General features: G+C 41.1%; 1 protein-coding gene across 1 annotated transcript; it reads left to right on the plus strand.

The window, feature by feature from the left end:
* Window positions 1–503: 503 nt before the first annotated feature.
* Window positions 504–17805, plus strand: stk24a (serine/threonine kinase 24a (STE20 homolog, yeast)). The gene is made up of 12 exons (XM_061842059.1): window positions 504–584; window positions 846–1019; window positions 4698–4928; window positions 6149–6205; window positions 6332–6440; window positions 6823–6980; window positions 9994–10179; window positions 10270–10415; window positions 10482–10614; window positions 11339–11416; window positions 11486–11622; window positions 15038–17805. Exons 2-12 carry the CDS (start codon window positions 978–980, stop codon window positions 15069–15071), a joined length of 1311 nt encoding a protein of 436 aa, XP_061698043.1. The 5' UTR covers window positions 504–584; window positions 846–977; the 3' UTR covers window positions 15072–17805.
* Window positions 17806–20719: the final 2914 nt, after the last annotated feature.

The raw sequence follows: 20719 nt of genomic DNA on the forward strand, positions 1-20719 counted from the left end.
GGTACATAGACCTTAAATTGAGGTTTACTTTATTTAATTAATCTCTTAATACAAACACTTTCAATGTCGCGATGATCAAAACCACCAATGAAAAATGCCGATGTCATCGCCACCAGTCTGGCCTCGTGACGACGAATTTGATAGCGTAAAAGTTCCATTGCTAATAGAAAGTTACATTGGTTTATTGCTTTTTTAAAAAAATATATATTAAATTGAAAAAACATATAAATGTTAACCAAAGTTAAACCACTCCACAAGGATGGAAAAAATAACGACAACACACACACATGCGTCCAGGCTTAACAAGAACATTGATTAAATCGTTTTCTGACCAGAGACCCTCCACACAACACTTGTTTTCCCCCTCCATATTATCGAATCAACGTTCAAACATTGTCCAAAAATGCCACTAAAATTGCGCTTCTCTTCAGTGACGCTTCTGACGTCATTGACGTCAGTCTCACACCGCACTGTTCTTCGCTCCGATTGGCTGTGTCCATAAACTGAAAATGACATTAACAAAGATGGCGCCGACTGAGGTAGAAAAGTGTTGAGAGCCACAAACGATACAACTACATAACAGTGTATGTTTGATAACTGTTTGGGGATATTTTTTGGGCGAACTCTGCTTTGACAACGGGAGGATTTCTTGTAAATTTCGAGGGTTCTCCTCGGGCCTTTGCGATATAAAATAAAGAAAACTTAAACTGTTTGCCAACTAGCAGCCGAAGTAGCTTTAGCATCGCGAAGCTAACTGCGGAAGGAAAGCAAGGGGGACGCTGTTCGAAGTACACGGCGATACAAGTCGAGCGCTATCTTGTAAACCAAACAACCTTTGTTTCCAGCACCGTGAGCAGCACCGCCGGGACTGTAGTGCTGACCGCCTTGTCTAAAACAGGGATCGGTAAAGCGAGCACACCGCTGAAGAGGAAAGCTGTAAAACGAGGTGGGGAAGCCGTTATAGCTGACCCGACGCCATGGCTCACTCTCCGATACAAAGTGGGCTTCCTGGGATTCAGGTAAAATTTGTCCACCCCAGACAATTAACCATTATTTAAGTGAATTTTCCAATGCTTCTGAGTTTCCTGTCTTCGTCTCCAAAGTGTCACTACTAGCCTGCAATTATCTTCAGACACAGAACGTCTAAATATTTTTTTAGACATCCTCTTTTTGAACCACTTGAAGTCAACACAGTAACGGCACAGTTTGGGAGAAAGGTAGACAGATTAGAACGTTTTTTTTTAATGTTCTTTTAATGTACCATAGTGAGAGAATTAAAAAAAAATACTTTTCTAACTCGTATTTGAATCTATCTGTAAAAAAAAAAAAAGTGTCCATTTGGCTCAGTTTGATCTTTGCAGTTTAACATGTCATGGATGACTGAGAATCCACAGAGGCATTTCAAAAATAAATAGCATAGTGGTATTTTTATTGATATTGTTACATCTTAAAAAAATGTAGTCATGAGGGTCATGGGTGAGCTAGAGCTATCCTAACTGATTTTTGCAGAGAGGTCGGGGTACACCCGAGCCTGGCCTTTGACATTCTCAAGTCACTTATGATAACCAACCACACTTGTATTCAGTTTAGAAGCATATTTTGGGGGAATGTGTGAGGAAACTGGAGTACTCGGTGAAAACCCATGCGCAGACATGTAAAACATGCAGACACCAGAGAAAACCAGTGTCAACAAAAATGGATAATTTGTGTGTGTGTGTGTGTGTGTGTGTGTGTGTGTGTGTGTGTGTGTGTGTATATATTGGACTACATCTCATTGGACATTGAGTATAAAAAAACCTCCTTAAACCTCTAACTGTAGAGTTTTTTTTTGTTTGTTTTTTTACACATACTTCATACAACTTAAGTTTTGTTATATGTATAAAATGTAAATGCTCAAACCTTTTGCCGTGTCAGGGTTCCTATGAAAAATAGGGAATTAGATTTTAAAGAAAAAGTACATAAATATATATGGATATAAGAAAAACCTACTATATGAAAAAAATAATGTATTTTAAACTGTTATAATTGCTCTATTTTCTACAACAAAAAACCCATTACATTTTTTTCAACCGCTTATCTTCACTAGGGTCGTGAACATGCTGGAGCCTATCCCAGTTGACCGGGTGAGAGGCATGATACACCCAGAACTGGTCGCCAGCCACTCGAAGGGCACATATAGACAACCATTCACACTCACTTTTACATTTACGACCAATTTAGAGTCTGCAATGAACTTACTGTGTGTGTTTTTTGGGATGTAGGGAGAAACCGGAGTGCCCGGAGAAAACCACGCAGGCCTGGGGAGAACATGTAAACTACACATAGGCAGGGTCGGGATTTGAACCCCAGTCCTCAGAACTGTTAAATAGATGTGCTAACCAGTCATCCACCATGCCATAATGAATAATAATGCATAACCTTCAAACTTTTCACGAAGTTCCCATCAAAACATCATTACAATGGTCCAGATTAATCCACTTAACCCTTAGCTGTTTATACAAGCAGACATAGCAACTTGACACCATCTGATTTTAGAAAAAGGAAACCTAAAATACTCTTGAGGACAGAAATTTCCTAATTTGAAACCATAATCAGTGGTTTAATCATATACTTTGTTTGGTGATTACAACACCTTTGATGACTTGGGTGCTGCTGAGGAATTGAGAGGGGAAAACTAAGAGACAATTTAGAAAATTTAACTCAGTAAATTCAAATCAGATTAAAATGTAAAGACACTTCCTGTCACAAAAACTGACAAGTCCAAACTGAAAACTTCACTGATGTTGTTTTGAATTATACCCTGCGCCAGTTTTACGCTGCTTTCCCGTCAGTAAAGACCAACAGCAAGTACAGCATTGCCAGCCTGAGAGCTTGCATGAACCATCACATAATACCAAGTATGTGTAATGATAAAAACTGACTATCATATCTCTGCTTATTTTGGGCAAAAGGCGGATCACACCCTGAACTTGTTGCTAGTCAGTCGCACAATTTTTTTCATTATTTATATAGAAATTTGGGCCTGGGAAAATGATGGAATTTAGATTTCTTAAATGTGTAGGTTATCTGCATCTATCATCTAGTATCTATCTGAGACACCATGATAGCAAAATTCAGACTTTGAGATACCTTTATAAAGTCCCTTGATGTCGATTGTGACAACCTAAGTAAAAGCAGTGGAGTCATAGATGGCAAAACATGGCACTTCTAATTCTTAGTATTTTTATTCATTCAATATCAAATTATGTAGCAATGGAGGTTGTTAAGTACAATTATTATTTATATTCCCTATCCGTCCATCCATTTTCTTTGCCGCTTATCCTCACAAGGGTCACTGGGAGTGCTGTAGCCTATCCCAGCTGTCAACGGGCAGGAGGCGGGGTACAGCCTGAACTGGTTGCCAGCCAATCGCAGGGCACATATTTTTGGAATGTGTGAGGAAACCGGAGTGCCCGGAGAAAACCCACACAAGCACGGGAGAACATGCAAACTTGATGAACATTAATAAAACGTTTAGATTAATTTTCCACATTTTATTGATGGCCAAAAAGATGATTGATCCAATGACTACATTCACCCACACCTGTCCTCTCCTCTGAAATATGACAGCTTAGCAATTACACATGTCAATACATAATTATGAGTTTTGGAAAATGTGAGTCACAGCCCAAAGTTCTGTTACACTGGGGAATTGCTGGCAGTGAGGCTTGAGGGCGTGGCAGTTGGATGAGGTAGTAGTGTGTTGTATTTCCGGTGCACACCGAGAGAGCATCAAACAAAGCTTTAGGTGGGCTTTAGTCAGTGGCTGTAAACGTGCTGACGATGGCTATGGTAAGTACATTCCCACCGTTTGTAGTCTGCACTCACAGCGCACTTGTTGTTTTTGCAGAGGACAAGCTCAACATTGTTTTCACCTGGGTGGCCGAGCACACCAACGTTTGGGTTGTTTTTACTTGTGTTCTTTCTGTGGTGCAGGATTCTGCGCCGAGCAAGCTCTTTGTTGTAAAGTCTCATTGCTGTCAAATTTTAGTAGCCCCCACCACGCCCCAATTGCACTTTCTATGAGACCAACAACCTGGATGTACGGCATTCCCTCACGTGCATTAGCACTTTTACAGGAAATCATTCTCCTGGGACAGACACTCATGTGGAATTAGCTTTGTGAGCTAGCACAATACCATCAAAAGGGCCAAGTTACTTGCTAGGTAAAGAATTGTACATGGATTGAACACCAATGTATAATATTTAAGCTTTTGAAAATTTTTCAAGTTTTACCAGAGTACTGTCATGCTAAGAGCACATTTTTTTTTTTTTTGTGTCTGAACTGGCTGCTAAAAGTGGAATCTTTTTGTGTAATAATTGTATAATATGAATGGAAATGGGAGTGTCCCACTGCAGGAGCGCTATTTCACTCTGGGGCACTCTTTCGGGACATAAGCCTTTTAGTTGAGTCAGTCAGTCCCACACACTGACCTGCCACATTATGGTTATCTTGCACTGATTTTCAAATGGTTTAAGATACCACAGAACCGTCAACATTTGTTTGTATTCTTAAGTCAAGGAATGGGAAATTAAAAGAATAGGAATAGTTTAAGTTTTGAGATGGCATATTTTATAATTGAATGTTTGAATTTGGTGTCATGTTCCCACTTGTAATGCTGTCCCACTAACGCTGATGTACTATTCCTGTCCTTCAGAACCTCAAAGCTGATCCAGAGGAGCTTTTCACCAAGCTGGAAAGGATAGGCAAAGGGTCTTTTGGCGAGGTGTTTAAAGGCATCGACAATCGCACTCAGAAGGTGGTGGCCATTAAAATAATTGACCTGGAGGAAGCAGAGGATGAGATTGAGGACATCCAACAAGAAATCACAGTTCTCAGCCAGTGTGACAGTCCCTTTATCACAAAGTACTTTGGATCCTATCTCAAGGTAAGCTCAAGTAGGAATATCCTGTATTGAAGTTGTAGCATGGCAACCCCTTACAATATCTCAGAAATACTGCTACCAATGTGGTTTACCAGGCACGTCCTTCAGTACTTCCAGTAGTCGGGCACATATACATCTCGAGATAAAATTAATGACTTTGTCAAATAAAGTTAAAAATACTTCTGTTCTTATATACTCAAACTAATTAAAAGGTTGAAGTTAGTCTTGCATTGCAGTACAAGGAAAGAAAAATCTTTGGTATTTTGGTTGTCTCCAAAAGCTGCATTGACTACATACAAAGGGTGAGTTGCGAGTTGTAAATATTTGTCCTTGTAATAGTACATTCTCACATTGTGTGATTATACTTACATTGCCTCTAATAGCATTTAGTGTGGTACTTAAAGGGAGCACAGAGAGTAGTATCAGTCCATTATGTCAATTATGCTCCTGCCTGAAGGAGAGAATTGTGGCTTTTGGCTGAGTGTAAAAAGGGTAATTTTGTTTCTTGTTTAGGTATGTACTCCGATACTGCTTGAAAACATTGCTTCTGGAGAGATCTTCAGTAGATTAAGAAGATCTGCTCTACCATTGATTGATTGGTTATTGTCATAATTCCCTCATCTTTATTCCAAAAGACCTCCTGTTGCGGCTATCGAGGAACCAAAAAGGAACACTTCTGCGCAATAGGTCTGCTGGAAGGAATTAACCTTAATTTTTAAGATTATGCTTGTACTAATGTGAAAAAACATTTTCCTGCTTGGCCAATGGTTGGAACAAGGTTACAGCGAGGGAATCTTTGTCAGAATAGAAGATTTAAATTTGTAGGAATCAAGTGGTCCTTTAAAAATGACTTGGTGTATGTGCTGCCTGTTGAGAGTGTTTGTTAAGAAGTTCTGTTATGTCATCGTAGAGCCTTTGCTCTGGTCTTCCTCAGAAAAAGAATGGTGCATGGCCAGAAATGAAAATGAAACCACACATGGCCTTCCCTTACGAAACACTTATATATGATGACCACATAAAGGTGACAGATTACATAACATGTATTGGCAGAATCCTACTGTATATGTCTGTTAATTGCCTAAATTACATCTTATATATGGATACAAAATACTGTTTTATGACAAGCAAAAATTGACGCACACTGGTTCATCATTATCTGGGCTCCTGATTTTTTTTTTTTTTTTTTTTTTTTTAAATGAGCGCGCTCTACTTTTATTTTTCAGGGAACAAAATTATGGATTATTATGGAATATCTGGGCGGAGGATCTGCCCTTGATTTGGTAAGTGTTCAAAGTTAGTTATCAATAAATAAAATTTTGTCTGTTTATTGGGGTTTTCTTTTTTTGTTTCAAATCTAAAGTCATTGGAGGTTGCATCTCAGAAACTGTACAATGTGTTTTGTCTAGTTGGAACCCGGTGCCCTCGATGAGACGCAGATTGCCACCATTTTGAGAGAAATCCTAAAGGGGCTTGAATATCTACACTCTGAAAAAAAAATTCACAGAGATATCAAAGGTGAGAGAGAAAGTAGCTACCGTTATGATTCACGATGAATTGACAAGTGCTATTTGATGTTGTATATACAAATGGGCATTGGCATATATACTTTTGAAAAACACAATGATGTGTAAAAATTAAAGGCAAACGTGTTAAACATTAACAGAACCCTTCTGTGTCCAAGCACATTTCGTAACAAACAGGCACTAACCTCTCCTCAGTCATGTGGCGACGCAAGTGCTAACACAAGAAAAAGGCATCTGGGATATATTTGTAGTTAGGCTTAGCCTTCAGTGGGTAGCATCATGAGTATACTTTAATTAAGTAGAATGATTTTAAATGAGTAAATGTAAAAATAGCAGCCAAGTAAATAATTTGTCTCACTGTCTGCCATTTTCAGCTGCCAATGTGTTGCTGTCGGAACAAGGTGACGTCAAGCTGGCGGACTTTGGTGTGGCGGGCCAGTTGACTGACACGCAGATCAAGAGGAACACATTTGTTGGTACGCCTTTCTGGATGGCGCCTGAAGTCATTAAACAATCGGCGTACGATTCAAAGGTCAGAACCAGTACATCTGCTTGCTTTGTCTATTTTTAAACAATTGCAGCAGTGGGCAAAAATAATCTAATCAATTAATCAAATATCATTAATTACAGGAACTTGTTTTATGTAAAGCAAATACTGTTTATTTCATGAGCCATTTTAAGGATTCAATTCAAGGAATCAATGGGTTTGTCATACCAACACGTTTACGCATGATGTGGCACTAATTTTGTTACCCTAACCCAGATTAGATAAATATAAATCAATGATTAATCTCACGACTGGTGAAATATAAATTAAATAAGAAAATAACATATATTATGTAAAAATATGATTTAAAAAAAAAAAAATCAAAATAGACATTTGTAGTTGTGAATGTGTGCAAAAGAAAAGCAGATATTTCTTTTACATTTTGTTTTTTATACAATACAGTGCCATTTTTCTTCATTAGTTTTTTTTTTTTTCCCCCATGGCTGGAATGGATTATTGCAGTGGTTCCCAAGCCATTTTTGCAGCGTCCCCCTTTTGGAGATGAAATTATTTTCTCACACACAGTTTTTCTATAAATACCCATCAACTTAGCCTGCAAAAATCAATCATCAGAATCACCTTTAATGGCTAGGTATGTAACAACACACAAGAAATTTGTTTCCGGCAGTTGGTGCCGCCCTGGTACGACATTCATGTTGAGTACTGACTAACCAGAGCAAAGAATGGACATTCAATTAATAGGAAACTATTTCTTACAAGAGTCACAGTCCGTGACTCTTAATAAGAACTACTTTCCTATTAAGTAGTGCGTCAACCCCCTACATTATTTAAGTTTACACAGTGTGCCCTTACACGTTTACAGTTCACCATTATAGACCAGTGCAATGACAACTGGAAAGGGTGCAGTTTAAATTTTATATTACTCCATCCTATATTACTAATACTGATTGGACCAGCAGGGTGTTAGGTTGTGTCTGGCAAGGCAGAAAATAGTAGGTTCGCTGATCAAAAATGTAATGACTTAATTGCAAGAGGGTAAAAAACGTTTTGAATGCCTGCTAGTTTTGATTTGCATTGATCGGTATCGCCTACATGACGGAATGAGCTGGAATAGATGGTGTCCAGGATGTGGAGGGTCTGAATAAATCCTGCCCACTCTGGTCCTAGTTCGAGTGGCGTGCAAGTCTTCAAGGGTGGGTAGGTTGGTGCCACCAAACCGTTCAGCAGTTTTGATTGTCCTTTACAGTCGGAATTAGTCCTCTTATGTGGCAGCCCAAAACCAGAGTGTGATAGAGGTACGCAGTACTGATTTGTTGAGCGCTGTGTAGAACTCTCTCAGGAGCTTTTGTGATAGGCTGTGCTTCCTCAGAAGCTGCAAGAAGTACATCCTTTGCTGGGCTTGTTTGAGGATGGAGTTGATGTTCGTCTCCCAATTCAGGTCCTGTGAGACTGTAATTCCCAAGAACTCAACGGTCTCGATGGTTGACACAACAGTTGGACAGCTTGAGGGGCAGCTGTGGTGAAGGATGCCTCCTGAAGTCCACAATGATTTGTAGTCTTTACGGTGTTCAACGCTAGGTTGTGTTGGCCACACCAAAGCTCCAGTCTTGCCACATCCTGTCAATACGCAGAGCAGTCTTTGATGAGGCCGATGACTGTGGTGTATTTGGGAACGTCAGGAGTTTGATAGCCGGGTGCCTTGAGGTGCCGTCATTTGTGTAGAGCGAGAAGCTCAAAGGTCAGAGGACACAATATTGGGGTGCCTTGGTGCTGATAGTGTCTGTGGATGAGGTGCTGTCCCCAAGCCTCACCTGCTGTGTCCGGCTTGTCAGGAAGTTGCAAATCCACTGGCAGATGGCAGGCGAGACGCTGATCTTGAGAAGCTTGGAATTAGAGGAGTTCAAGGATGACGGTGTTAAAGGCAGAGCTGAAGTCCACGAACAGGATCCTCGCATAGGTTCCCTCGCCCTGAGATGTTCAAGGATGAAGTGCAGCCCCATGTGAACAGCATCATCCGCAGACCTCTTAGTTCGATAGGCAACTTGCTGTGGGTCCAGCTTGGCTACCTGTGACGCTCTTGAGGTGGTCCAGCACAACGTGTTCAAAAGATTTCATGACTACAGATGTCAAGACAACAAGCCTATAGTCATTAAGACCTGAGACTGCAGCTTTTTTTGGGACCGGAATGATGGTGGAGCGTTTGAAATGGGTAGGTACTTCACACAGTTCTAGAGACCTCTTGAAGATCTTTATGAAGACAGGAGAAAGTTGGTCTGTGCAGACTTAGGATAGGATAGGATGGGGACACAAGGTCTGGGCCGGCCCAGGGGAAATCGTCGCTTGTAATTAGTGAGCAGCTATAATCCGTGCCAGACTGATTTGGAGTAGTTTATCAAGACATCCAAAAATAAACAAAATATAAAAAAAAAATTCTGCTGAAATTTAACATCTTGAATTCTTGCAGTCATTTCAGTAGCTGGTGCTGACTTGTTCTCTCTGTAGTAAAAATAGCTCCATCTGCTGGTTGTAACTTAATAATGAAAAGTGTTTATGGTACTCATCATTAACGCCGCGCCCCCCAGTTTGCAAACCACCGGGTTTATGGCATTTCAATGGAAAAATGTATTCAGTACTAGTGAATGCTATTTCAAGCTTGGTCAATGGACAAATTTAAACTCATAAACCAACGTACCGTTGCATAATGTTTGATGATAAGCAGTTCAGAAATGTATGAATGATTAATAATTTAATACTGTACATCTCTTCATTGAATTTTGGCGCTTTTAGTCCTCCATAACCAGGTGATTGATGACTGGATTGATTTTTATCTGTTAGTGACATTAAAAACTGATAAATCTTTTTTTTTTTTTTTATATATATATAGCATCTGTGTCAGCGTCCTTTGTCATTTCTGGAACACATCACACATCATCCTGAAATAAATCCACGTTGCTTCAGCCATTCTTGTCACTACTTCATCTTTTAATACGCCTCATTTTTCTTGTTGTCATTTTTCTTGTTTTCTTCTTGTTTGCAGGCAGACATCTGGTCGCTGGGAATAACAGCAATAGAGCTGGCTAAAGGAGAGCCGCCTCACTCCGAGCTCCATCCCATGAAGGTTTTGTTCCTCATCCCAAAGAACAATCCACCCACGCTGGAGGGCAACTACAGTAAACCACTGAAAGAATTTGTGGAAGCCTGTTTGAATAAAGAGCCTAGTTTTGTAAGTTGACAGGTTTTCCCGACACCTGCACTTTTGACTCTTGAAATATTCCTTTCTCATTTTGTTTCTGTGTGTTTAACATTTTTGTAGAGGCCAACTGCCAAAGAGCTGCTGAAGCACAAGCTGATTGTACGGCATGCCAAAAAGACATCCTATTTGACAGAATTAATCGACCGGTACAAGAGGTGGAAAGCAGAGCAGTCACGAGATGAGTCCAGTTCGGAAGAATCAGATGAGTACGTTTGGCAGTGCTTTTGCGACAAAATGCGACAAAACTAAACCAATCAGTTCTATCATTGCAGGGAAACGCAAGGACAGGCTTCCGGAGGCGACACTGGCGCTAATGATGACTGGATCTTCAACACAATCAGGGAGAAGGACCTGAAGAAGGTGCAGAATGGGGCCGTGGAGCCAACTGAGTTGGAAATGAAACCGGTAAGAACTTGGGTTTCAAAAAGGTAGACAAGTTAAGATGGGGAATTTTGGAACTATTCCATATTCTAAACTTCATGGGAAACCAGCCTGGGGTATAGAGCCTTAACGCTGCCGTGAATAGCCAAAATCTCTAAATTGACACTCCCAAAATCGTGACGTAATTGCCTGTAGATGCCGGAAGATGAGAGCAAAGGTCTACTTTTGTCTCGATGAAATCTCTCAAACAACTTCTGAAGTTGGGCACACTTTAATCGAAATAGTTTTATTGCTTTTTCCCGACCAAAAACATCCACTAGGTTAGATTTTTACCCAAAGAGAAAGGATGTATCCCCCCCCCAAAAAAAATCAGTGAAGAGCCAAATTTGTGAATTTTCGAGCCACCAGTATATAAGGGTTCATATATTATTTTGTCATAATCAGACATCCTTGCAAAATGGTTAGTGCCTGTGTGCACATGCGAGTGAATTAGAGCACCTTAATTGCTGTTTTTTTTTTTAAATTCAATTGCTCTTTTTTTTTTTTCAATTCATTCAAACTTTGCCTCAAATTTTAGCTTGCTTCCCTAGGGGAAAAAAAATCGACCAACCAAGGGCTCTGTGTTCCCAATTAACCATTTATTTATTTTTAAATAATTTCTGATTCATTCCCATAAATCCATCCTGGTAATTAGCACTTAATACCTATCAATGAAAGGGAGGTGGTCTCATGACCAGATGATTTTTAGAATTTACAGGAGCAAGAGAGTCCAAAGAGGCCTTTGTCGCAGAGCTTATCATCCATCTTCTCGCCGTTGTTTTCTGAGGTAATTAATTTGAAACAAAAACGTAAATACTAGTGCTTCATCTGAACTAATTGACTGCTATGGCTGCAGTTGAAAGCCAAGGGAGAGATCAGCAATGGCAAGCCCGAGGCTGCAGAGGCACTGCAGGATGCCATTTTACTTGCTGAAGATATGCATCCAGGCGTGTGTGACTCGCTGGTGGCTGAACTACTCCAGAGACTTCAGAGGTAACTGACACGTGCTGTACTGGGACGGTCAAATATTGTATGTTCAAGGCAAATCAGTTGTACAGTATAGTGGCTTGTCACAGCTGAAGTTTGCGCAAGCCACTTTACATAGGTCAACATACACTGTGCAAAAACATACATTTCATTTTTTTGTCTCACTGTCTCAAGGCAAATCAGACTAAAGCCTTTCCTATTACAGGTGACCAAAATTATTTAATTTTGTGTAATACCACAATAATGAGAGATTTTCTTGGAGAATGTGAATGTGTTTGAAATTATGGGAAAATCAAAAGAAATTGAGCAGGAGATCAGAGAGAGAATCATGGAGCTCCAGAAGTGTGGATCGTCCTTCGGTGCATTTTCCGGATCCTTGAAGTTGCCACGTTCATCTGTTCAAACAATTATACGCTAGTACAAACATGGGAATGTCCAGCCATCACACACCTCAGTGTCCCAGAGATTAATGGTTTTTGGTCTAAAATGTGCGAATCAACCCCAGGACAAAAGCTAAAGACCTGGTGAAGATGCTGGAGGAACTGGTAATAAAGTGTCATGACAGTGAAACGAGTCCTGCAGCGACATTGGCTGAAAGGCCACTCACCAAGAATGAAGCCATTACTTGTAATGAAACATACAAAATACAGATTACAGTTTGCAAAAAGACACCAAGACAAAGATCTTAACTTCTGGAGTCCTGGTCCTCTGGTCTGATGAAACTACAGTGGAGCTATTTGGCCATAATGACCAACGTTACATCTGGAGGAAAAAGGGGGCAGCCGATAGACCTGAGAACGCTTTACAAACTGTGAACCATTGCGGTGTCAGGATCATGTTGGAGGTTTTGCTGCAGCAGGAACTGGAGCTCTTCATAAAACAGGCGGCATCATGAAGAAAGAACATTACATGGAGGTATTAAAGCAACTTCTCAAGACATCCGCCAGGAAGCTAAAACTTGAGTGCAAATGGGTCTTCCAAATGGACAACGACCCTAAGCATACAAGCATAATGTGGCTTGAGGATAAAGTCAATGTCTTGGAGGGGCCATCAGATTGCCTTGATCTGAATCCCATCAAAAATATGTGGGCCAATCTGAAAGGTCCCGTGTGAGCAAGAAAACCAACAAACCTGACTCAGTTCCATCACTTCTGTCAGGAGTAATGGGCCAAGATTCCAGCAGAGTACTGTCAGAAGCATGTGGAAGGTCACTCAAAACATTTGACCTAAGTCACGCAGTTCAGAGGAAATTTATGTAAACGTTTGAACTTTAAGAGAATTATAAAATTTTCCAAGAAATTCTCTCATTATTGAGGCATCTCACAAAATTATATAATTTTGGTGATCCTGTCTTTTTCCGGCGTTTAGTCCAATTTGACAAAAGACGGTGAGCTAAAAAAATGAAATGTGTTTTTGCGCAATGTATGTAAATGTCTGGCTTCTACGGTCTCTATCAGTATAAGAAAACCATCTGAACCCCATGTGAGCAGGATCCCGGAGACAGGCAAGGAAAAACTATGTTTTGAACAAAAAAGAGATTGAACTGTCGCGTTTTGACTGCCGTTTCTCAAACTGGGAAAGTTATTATTATTATTTTTTTTTTAAATAAGCAGCTCAGATATTGTGAATGGATGGATGACTTACTGGGGTCCCTCCCTCTACCATTGCCAAAACTAGAGGTTAAAAAAAAAACCTTACTTCGCCCCCTTGCCCAAGTCATTTGTAGGTCAAGGTAGCGCTGTAATTCTATTTTAGGCTCTGTGAATTAAAATGGATGACCATTGAAGTGTTAGAACTTTATGATGCTTTGTAGAGGTTGAGCCTTTCAAATGTAAGAAGGATCTACAGTGCCTTGTGAAAGTATTCAGCCTCCTTGAAGCTTTTAACCTTTCGCCACATTTCATGCATCAAACATAAAGCTATGACCTTTTTTTTTGTCAAGAATCAACCACAAGTGGGACACAATTGTGAAGTGGAATGAAATTTATTGGATATTTTATACTTTTTTAACAAATAAACTGAAAGGTGGGGCGTGTAATATTATTCGCCCCCTCTACTTTCAGTGCAGCAAACTCACTCTCGAAGTGCATTGAGGATCTCTAAATGATCCAATGTTGACTGATGATGATAAATAGAATCTGCTGCATGTAATCAAGTCTCCGTATAAATGCACCTGCTCTGTGATAGTCTCAGGGTTCTGTTTAAAGTGCAGAGAGGATCATGAAGACCAAGAAACACACCAGGTAGGTCCGAGATACTCGTGGAGAAGTTTAAGTCCGGATTTGGATACAAATAGATTTCCCAAACTTTAAACATCTCAAGGAGCACTGTACAAGCAATCATGTTGAAATGGAAGGAGTATCAGACCACTGCAAATCTAGCAAGACCTGCCCGTCCCTCTGAGCTTTCACCTCGAACAAGGAGAAGACTGATCAGAGATGCAGCCAAGAGGCCCATGATCACCCTGGATGAACTGCAGAGATCTACATCTGAGGTGGGATCGTCTGTCCATAGCACAATAATCAATCGTACACTGCACAAATCTGGCCTTTATTTAAGAGTGGCAAGAATACAGCCATTTCTCAAAGATATCCATTAAAAGTATCCCTTAAAGTTTTCCACAAGCCACCTGGGAGACACACCAAACATGTGGAAGAAGGTGTTCTGGTCAGATGAAACCATAATGGAAATTTTTGGCAACGATGAAAAATATGTTAGGCGTAAAAGCAAGACAGAGCATCACTCTGAACACACCATCCCCACTGTCAAACGTGGTGGCAGCCTCATGGTTTGGGGCTGCTTTTCTTCAGCAGGGACAGGGAAGATGGTTCAAATTGGAGCCAAAAATGGAGCCAAATACAGGACCATTCTGGAAGAAAACCTCATGGAGTCTGCAAAAGACCCGAGACTGGGATGGAGATTTATCTACCAATAGGACAATGATCCAAAACACCAAGCCAAATCTACAATGGAATGGTTCACAAAAAAACATATCCAGATGTTAGAATGGCCAAGTCAAAGTTCAGACCTGAATCCAATCGTGAATCTGTGGGCAGAGCTGAAGACTGCTGTTCACAAATGCTCTCCATCCAACCTCAGTGAGCTTGAGCTGTTTTGCATGGAAGAAAGGGCATGAATTAAGTTAGAATAGAAGGGGGCCGAATAATATTGCACGCCCCACTTTTCAGGTTTTTATTTCTTAAAAAAAGTTTAAAATGCCCAATAAATTTCATTCCACTTCACCATTATGTCCCACTTGTTGTTGATTCTTGACACAAAAATTGTATCTTTGTTTAAAGCCTGAAATGTGGCAAAATGTTGAAAAGTTCAAGGGGGCCGAATACTTTCACAATGCACTGTACATATGTGTTTTTTAACTGTTATTGTAATTTAATGTCTCCTATTTTGTGCTCCATTTAAGGTTTTCAGCACCTCCGACTGCTGCCACTCATTGAGAAGAAGCACAAGCGTGCACCTTGATGAGGACGCATGGATGCAGGCATGCAAGCCTTCCAGATCTGCTCTCCATCACGCGTTAGCCTCCTAGTGCACACGCGCACCACGAGAGAGCCCTAATGTGAGCAGGGGAGTGTTTCCAGTTGGGGGAGGAGAGTGGACTTAAGCCATCCATCTCTCTTTAGTTCTTAAGTTGGAGGTGTGTGTGCTTGCGTGTGTGTGTGTCTGTGTATTTGGGTGTGGGTGAAGTGTTCTTTTGAAAACTCAGGTATCCTGCTTTTAAGGTCCTCTGGGAGGTCAAATGAGCTCTATAGGGTGGCTGTACAAACTTGTAAATAAGCATATTTCTACAGATATGAGAACAAAATGATAATAATAATTATAACAATAATGGTAATAATTATGTGGTTGTACAAATGGCCAAATGCAGACTGTAGATAATATTGGTGGTGAGGTAAATATTTACAGATTAGAAGGGCCGTACATGAGATTGCCTTCTGACAGAATATCACTCTTTGATTTGTCAACGTCGGTGAAGCCTCGTACTCACGGCTTCAATGTTCATACGTACAAACCCCGTCATCATCATCACTTTCTGGATCATGCCCACACAGCAAATGTCCCCTAAATTAAATGCATCGCAGGTCTCTTTTTGGAGCGAGAGTAATATTAAAATGCTGTAATTTTTTTTTTTTTTATTATTATTATTTTGAAGTTGATTTTCAAGCACGCTGTTGACAAAGAGTTTTGGGATTATGTGTGATTGAGTACATTGCTGTCCTCTGTTTTTGTCACGAGTACATGTACAGTATGTGATTAACATTTCAGTAAATTGGAATCTTGCAGAAAAGTTTTGGTTCAATTCAAAAAGTCACTTATTGAATGAAATACAGTGTACCCTGCCACTGTCACTTTTTGAAGTTAACTACACTTTTCTACAATATTCAAATGTATTGAGATACACTTCTATTTGACAATGTTAAGGTTCATGGGAGTAGGCAAATTTGTCATATTGGTGCTGAGTTGGGGACAAAAGTGGGACTCCCTCCCTGCCTTAGACTGTCTGAAAGAAGTACCAATCGATTTGTTGTTCCTCCACTTGAGTACTTTGGCCGAGCCGACTTTTTTTGGAGGACAAGAGGTTGTTTCGAAATGTCTGGATATTACACAAGGAATGGCCATTTGCATGGGTGTGATGCAATAGGTCCATTTTTTTTTTTTTTTTCCATACATTCCTTCGTTTAATTTCCTGGCTATGCTGCGTGGCAATGCTGACTTTTGTTTTTCTTTATTTTCATTTTCTCCTGTTGATTGGCATTGGAGTGCAGTGTTTGCAGTTCGTCACAGTCTTCCTCTGATTGTACTCGAAGTTTCAAGGAATGCCTTTTAACTTTTGTCATCCACGAGTCAATTGGTTGTAAACCGCTTTTTTCAATACACACAGACTCAAACCGTTTACAACTAAAATCGTAATTTCTCTTAATTCCATTTTAGAAGCAAAAATGGTTTCTCTGATTCTGCTCTGTCAGTTCCAATTTGAACATATCAAATAAATCTTCAAGTAAACGCCACTCTAATGATTTGACAAATTGCTCGTTTATATGTCGAATATGGTGATGTGCTCAGTGCAGGGACCCATCTAGTCTCGTGTCAAAGGGTGGTAATCCATGGTAAAATCCAGAAAAATATTCAACTGTTTATCTTCTTGCTGCGACAACAGTTTTTCCAAAAAGAACTACAGCATATAAACAAAAGCTAATAGCTTTGTTGGTTTTAGCCTGTTAAACAAGTGTTGAATAATTTAAAAGTGGCCCTTGTATTCATTAACAAAAATCTGATAACCCACTCGCCCCACAAAAAAAAAAAAAATTGTAATTGAGCAGTGATTAAACAGGTGTGAGAGGACAGCAGTGTGAAGCCCAGCGGTCAACCTCTTCACATGTGCGTTTTAGCACATGTTCAGCGGGATGCCATCCGTGCTGATTGCTGACTTGACTTGAATCAGCTTTTGAGAGTGTGATGGGCTGGTGAGTAAAAAGTACAGGATCAGCTTTAAGATATTCAAATCGAAATTCCACTGCTGCATCGGTGGACCGCTCTGATGAAAATAGGAACTCTTTTTTTTTTTTTTTTTTTTGTCTACAGTGTTAATGAACATTTAAGTCCCAGAAATCAAATATTTACAGTTGACTGGCTGGCTGGTGTGTGATTTTCTTGTGTGGTCCACCGTTTCAGTTTTCATGTTCGTGCTCCACAGTGATAACGTGCCATGTGAGAACTCATTTCAACAAATTCAATTATGATTTGCACCTTCTACATGCTCAAAATGCTCATTTCAATTGCTTATGTTTTTTGTGCACTTTGTCCAATTTTTTTTTTTTTTCATTGGTTGCTAAAATGTGGTACTTGGTTTTCTTTTGCGGCTACGCTGCGTCTTTTGTCATTTCGCTTCCCATTTTGTGTGCTACGGCAATAAACCGCAGTGTGATGGCCAGGATTGTCTTAGCGCAACTATATTCTTCTTTCAAACTATTTTTATAACCCAGAGGAGCAGTATTATTTAATAGCGCTAGTAAAGTTTGGTGATGTGTCCCTAAAGAATCGGTAAACACTGGAAAGCAAATGTACATTTTATGTGATGACGCCAATAGACGTTTGTTCATTCGAGACAGTTGCTGTTGGGTTTATTGGACGTTGTCAAATGATTGACAGAAATAAAAAATCTAGCACAGATCTTTGCAATTGTGCCTTGCATTTATTGAACCCACAACCTCATTTAAATTGGACTGGGATTTTCCCTCTCCTTGTTCTAACTTGAACATGTGAAAGGTTAGGTTAGGATAAATCAAAAGAGCAGTGTGAGTGTATGCATTTTACGGTTTTGTCATACTTGTCACTAAATAAGTTAACTAAAATATGATAGGGCAAATGGCAACAATACCACTCAAAACTCAACTTTTATCTTTGGAAAAGATGAAAATAACCTCTTGGATAATAGATTTTAAAAAGGATGTCTAACTCATTTCTTTCAGACCGCACTATAGTTATGGTTTCCCTCAGAGGGCTGATATGACTGGAAATCATACAAATGTATAACCACATTATTACATATGCATAACAAATTGGAAACTAGTGTGGAAATAGGAAGGAAGGGAAGAAATACTCAGGATGGGTCCTGAGTGACTGTTGTCTGCACCAAACAGCAGTTCAGAGTAACTATGCTTTCTTGGAGTCCTTGGAAGAGGTTTTGAGGAGCGCTCCTGCTGGAAACTCCCTCGTTCTGCTGGAGGACTTCACTGGTCACGCGGGCAATGACTGAGACCTGGAAGGGCATGATTGGGAGGAGGAGTCCCCCGACAAGAACCAAAACATTTTTCTATTATTGGACTTCTGTGCTCTCCGTGATAAGGGTGTCCACGTGCACCTGGCACCAGGACATCCCCAGGTCGATAGGTTTGATGATCGGCTTTGTGATCGTGTAATTGGACTTGGGGCTGAATTTCTTGGACACTCAGGTGAAGATGGGTGGAGCTGTCAACCGATCACCACCTGGTGGTGAGTTGGCCGTGTTAGTGGGGACGATGCCGCTTCGACCTGTCAAGGCAGACTGGAAGGCATTGTGAGGGTTTGTTGGGAATGTCTGGCAGAGTCTCTTATCGGAAGCAACTTCAACCCCACCTCTGACAAATTCACCCACATCCACGGAGATAGAAGGACACTGAGTCAGAGTAGACCACGGTACGTCTCCATTGTTAAGACGGGCGGTCGGAGACATGGACGTAAGGTGGTTGTCATGGTGCCAATTCCCAAACCTGTTGGTGAATGCAAGTGGAAAGGGACACGCTCAAGGTGAACGAAAGAGCCCTCTGACGACAAGGGAGACGGACGGAGCTTGGGTGGTTGCTGGGGCAAAAACCGGGTGGTGTAGGAATTCGTTGAGACCAGGAGAATGACTTCCAGGCAGCTTCGAGGAAATTCTGGTTGAAATTAAGGAGTCTCGAGGGGGAAACAGTGCTCTGCGGACCCAAGTCTGGGGACTCTGAGGCGGGTTCTATCGCTTGGGTTGAGGTTACTGAGGTGGTTAAAAAGCTCCATAGCGGGTGTGATGCACTTTGAGTTTCTAACGGCTGTAGATATTGTCGGGGTGTCCTGGTTGACACTCCTCTGCAATATCACAGGGACATCAGGAACAGTAACTCCGGATTGGCATATCGTGGTGGTGGTGGTCCTCCTCTTCAAGATGAGGCCGTAGAACAGTTGACCAGCTCAATACCCTCAGCGTTGTCCTCAAGGCTGGATGTGTTTGCCCAAGCAGTGTACATGTGTTTTGTGGACTTGGAGAAGATGTTTGACTGTGACCCTCGAGGACTCCTGTGGGGAGTGGTCTGAGTGTGGGGTACCAGAGTCCCAGATTCAGGCTGTTTGGTCCCTGTACGTCCAGTGTCAGAGTTTTGTCTGCACTTCTGTGAGAGTTTGTCTCCGCCAAGGTGGCCCTTTGTCACCGATACTTTTCATCATCTTTATGAACAGGACGTCTAGGCGCAGGAGGTCTGGTTTGGTGACATCAGTATCACCTCAATGTTTTTTGAAGATGTGGTTCTGATGACTTCATCAAACCATGATCTCCAACTCTCGGTGGAACAGTTCGCAGCTGTGTGTGAAGCGGCTGAGATGAAAATCAGCACATCCAAATCTGAGCGCATCGTTCTCTGTCTGAAAAAGGTGGAGTGACCTCTTTCGGTCAGAGAGGAAATCCTACGCTAAGTGTGGAGTTCAAGTATCTTCAGGTCTTGTTCACGACTGAGAGAAGAATGGAGCAGGACAGTCAGATCAGTGCAGTATCTGCAGTGATGCGGACTCTGTATCAGATTGAAATACAAAATTGCAGATACAAGCGGTTGGCTCCACAAAGCGTCCAGGCTATCCCTTAGAGATATGTTGCGAAACTTAGTTATCAGGGAGAGGCTCGGAGTCGAGCTCCTGCTCTTCCACTTCGTATCGAGAGGGGCCAGATGAAGTGGTTTAGGCCTCTGGTTGGGATGGCCCACAGATGCCTCCCTGGTGATATATATGTCTTGGGCATGTTCCTCTGGCGACCCAAGGACGGCCCAGGACACGCTGGAGTACTACGACTCTCGACTGGTCTGGGAACGCCTCGGGATATCCCTGGAGAGCTGGACCAAATGGCTGGGCAGAGTGAAGGCTGAACTTGCCCTGGTTAAGATAGTGCCCCCGCGACCAACCTCGGATAAGCAAAGGAAAACGGATGGACGGTTTATTGCACAGATTTGCCATAGGCTGTTGGCTCTCGTGCGACCGCCACTTTCTTTTCGTATGGCAACACATTTATTGAACACATATGCTTTGTTTTTGGGCTGCTCACAATAGGACACTAAAATGTGTTATTGTGTGAAGTGGGAAACCTGTGAGGTGGCTGGATTCTTTCAGCAAACAAGTAGTACTCGCAAAACACAGACAGGTGTGTACAACATGTGAGAGAAAATGGCCTCTTGTGTACATATAGAAAGTCTAAGCTCATCGATAAAAGTGTTGCATTCCTGCTTGTGTTACGTGTGGTCTCAACTACCCAAATAATGGGAAAAAAGAGTTTTGGTAACAAAAAAAATGCTTAAATCATCGCATTGGT

This window comes from Syngnathoides biaculeatus, chromosome 14, assembly GCF_019802595.1.
Source record: "Syngnathoides biaculeatus isolate LvHL_M chromosome 14, ASM1980259v1, whole genome shotgun sequence".
NCBI classification, from domain to species: domain Eukaryota; kingdom Metazoa; phylum Chordata; class Actinopteri; order Syngnathiformes; family Syngnathidae; genus Syngnathoides; species Syngnathoides biaculeatus.

Coding starts and splice junctions, on each gene's coding strand:
- stk24a (XM_061842059.1), top strand. CDS start 978: ATGGCTCACTCTCCGATACAAAGTGGGCTTCCTGGGATTCAG. Junction 1,020..4,697: donor GTGGGCTTCCTGGGATTCAG/GTAAAATTTGTC, acceptor CCTGTCCTTCAG/AACCTCAAAGCTGATCCAGA. Junction 6,441..6,822: donor AATTCACAGAGATATCAAAG/GTGAGAGAGAAA, acceptor TGCCATTTTCAG/CTGCCAATGTGTTGCTGTCG.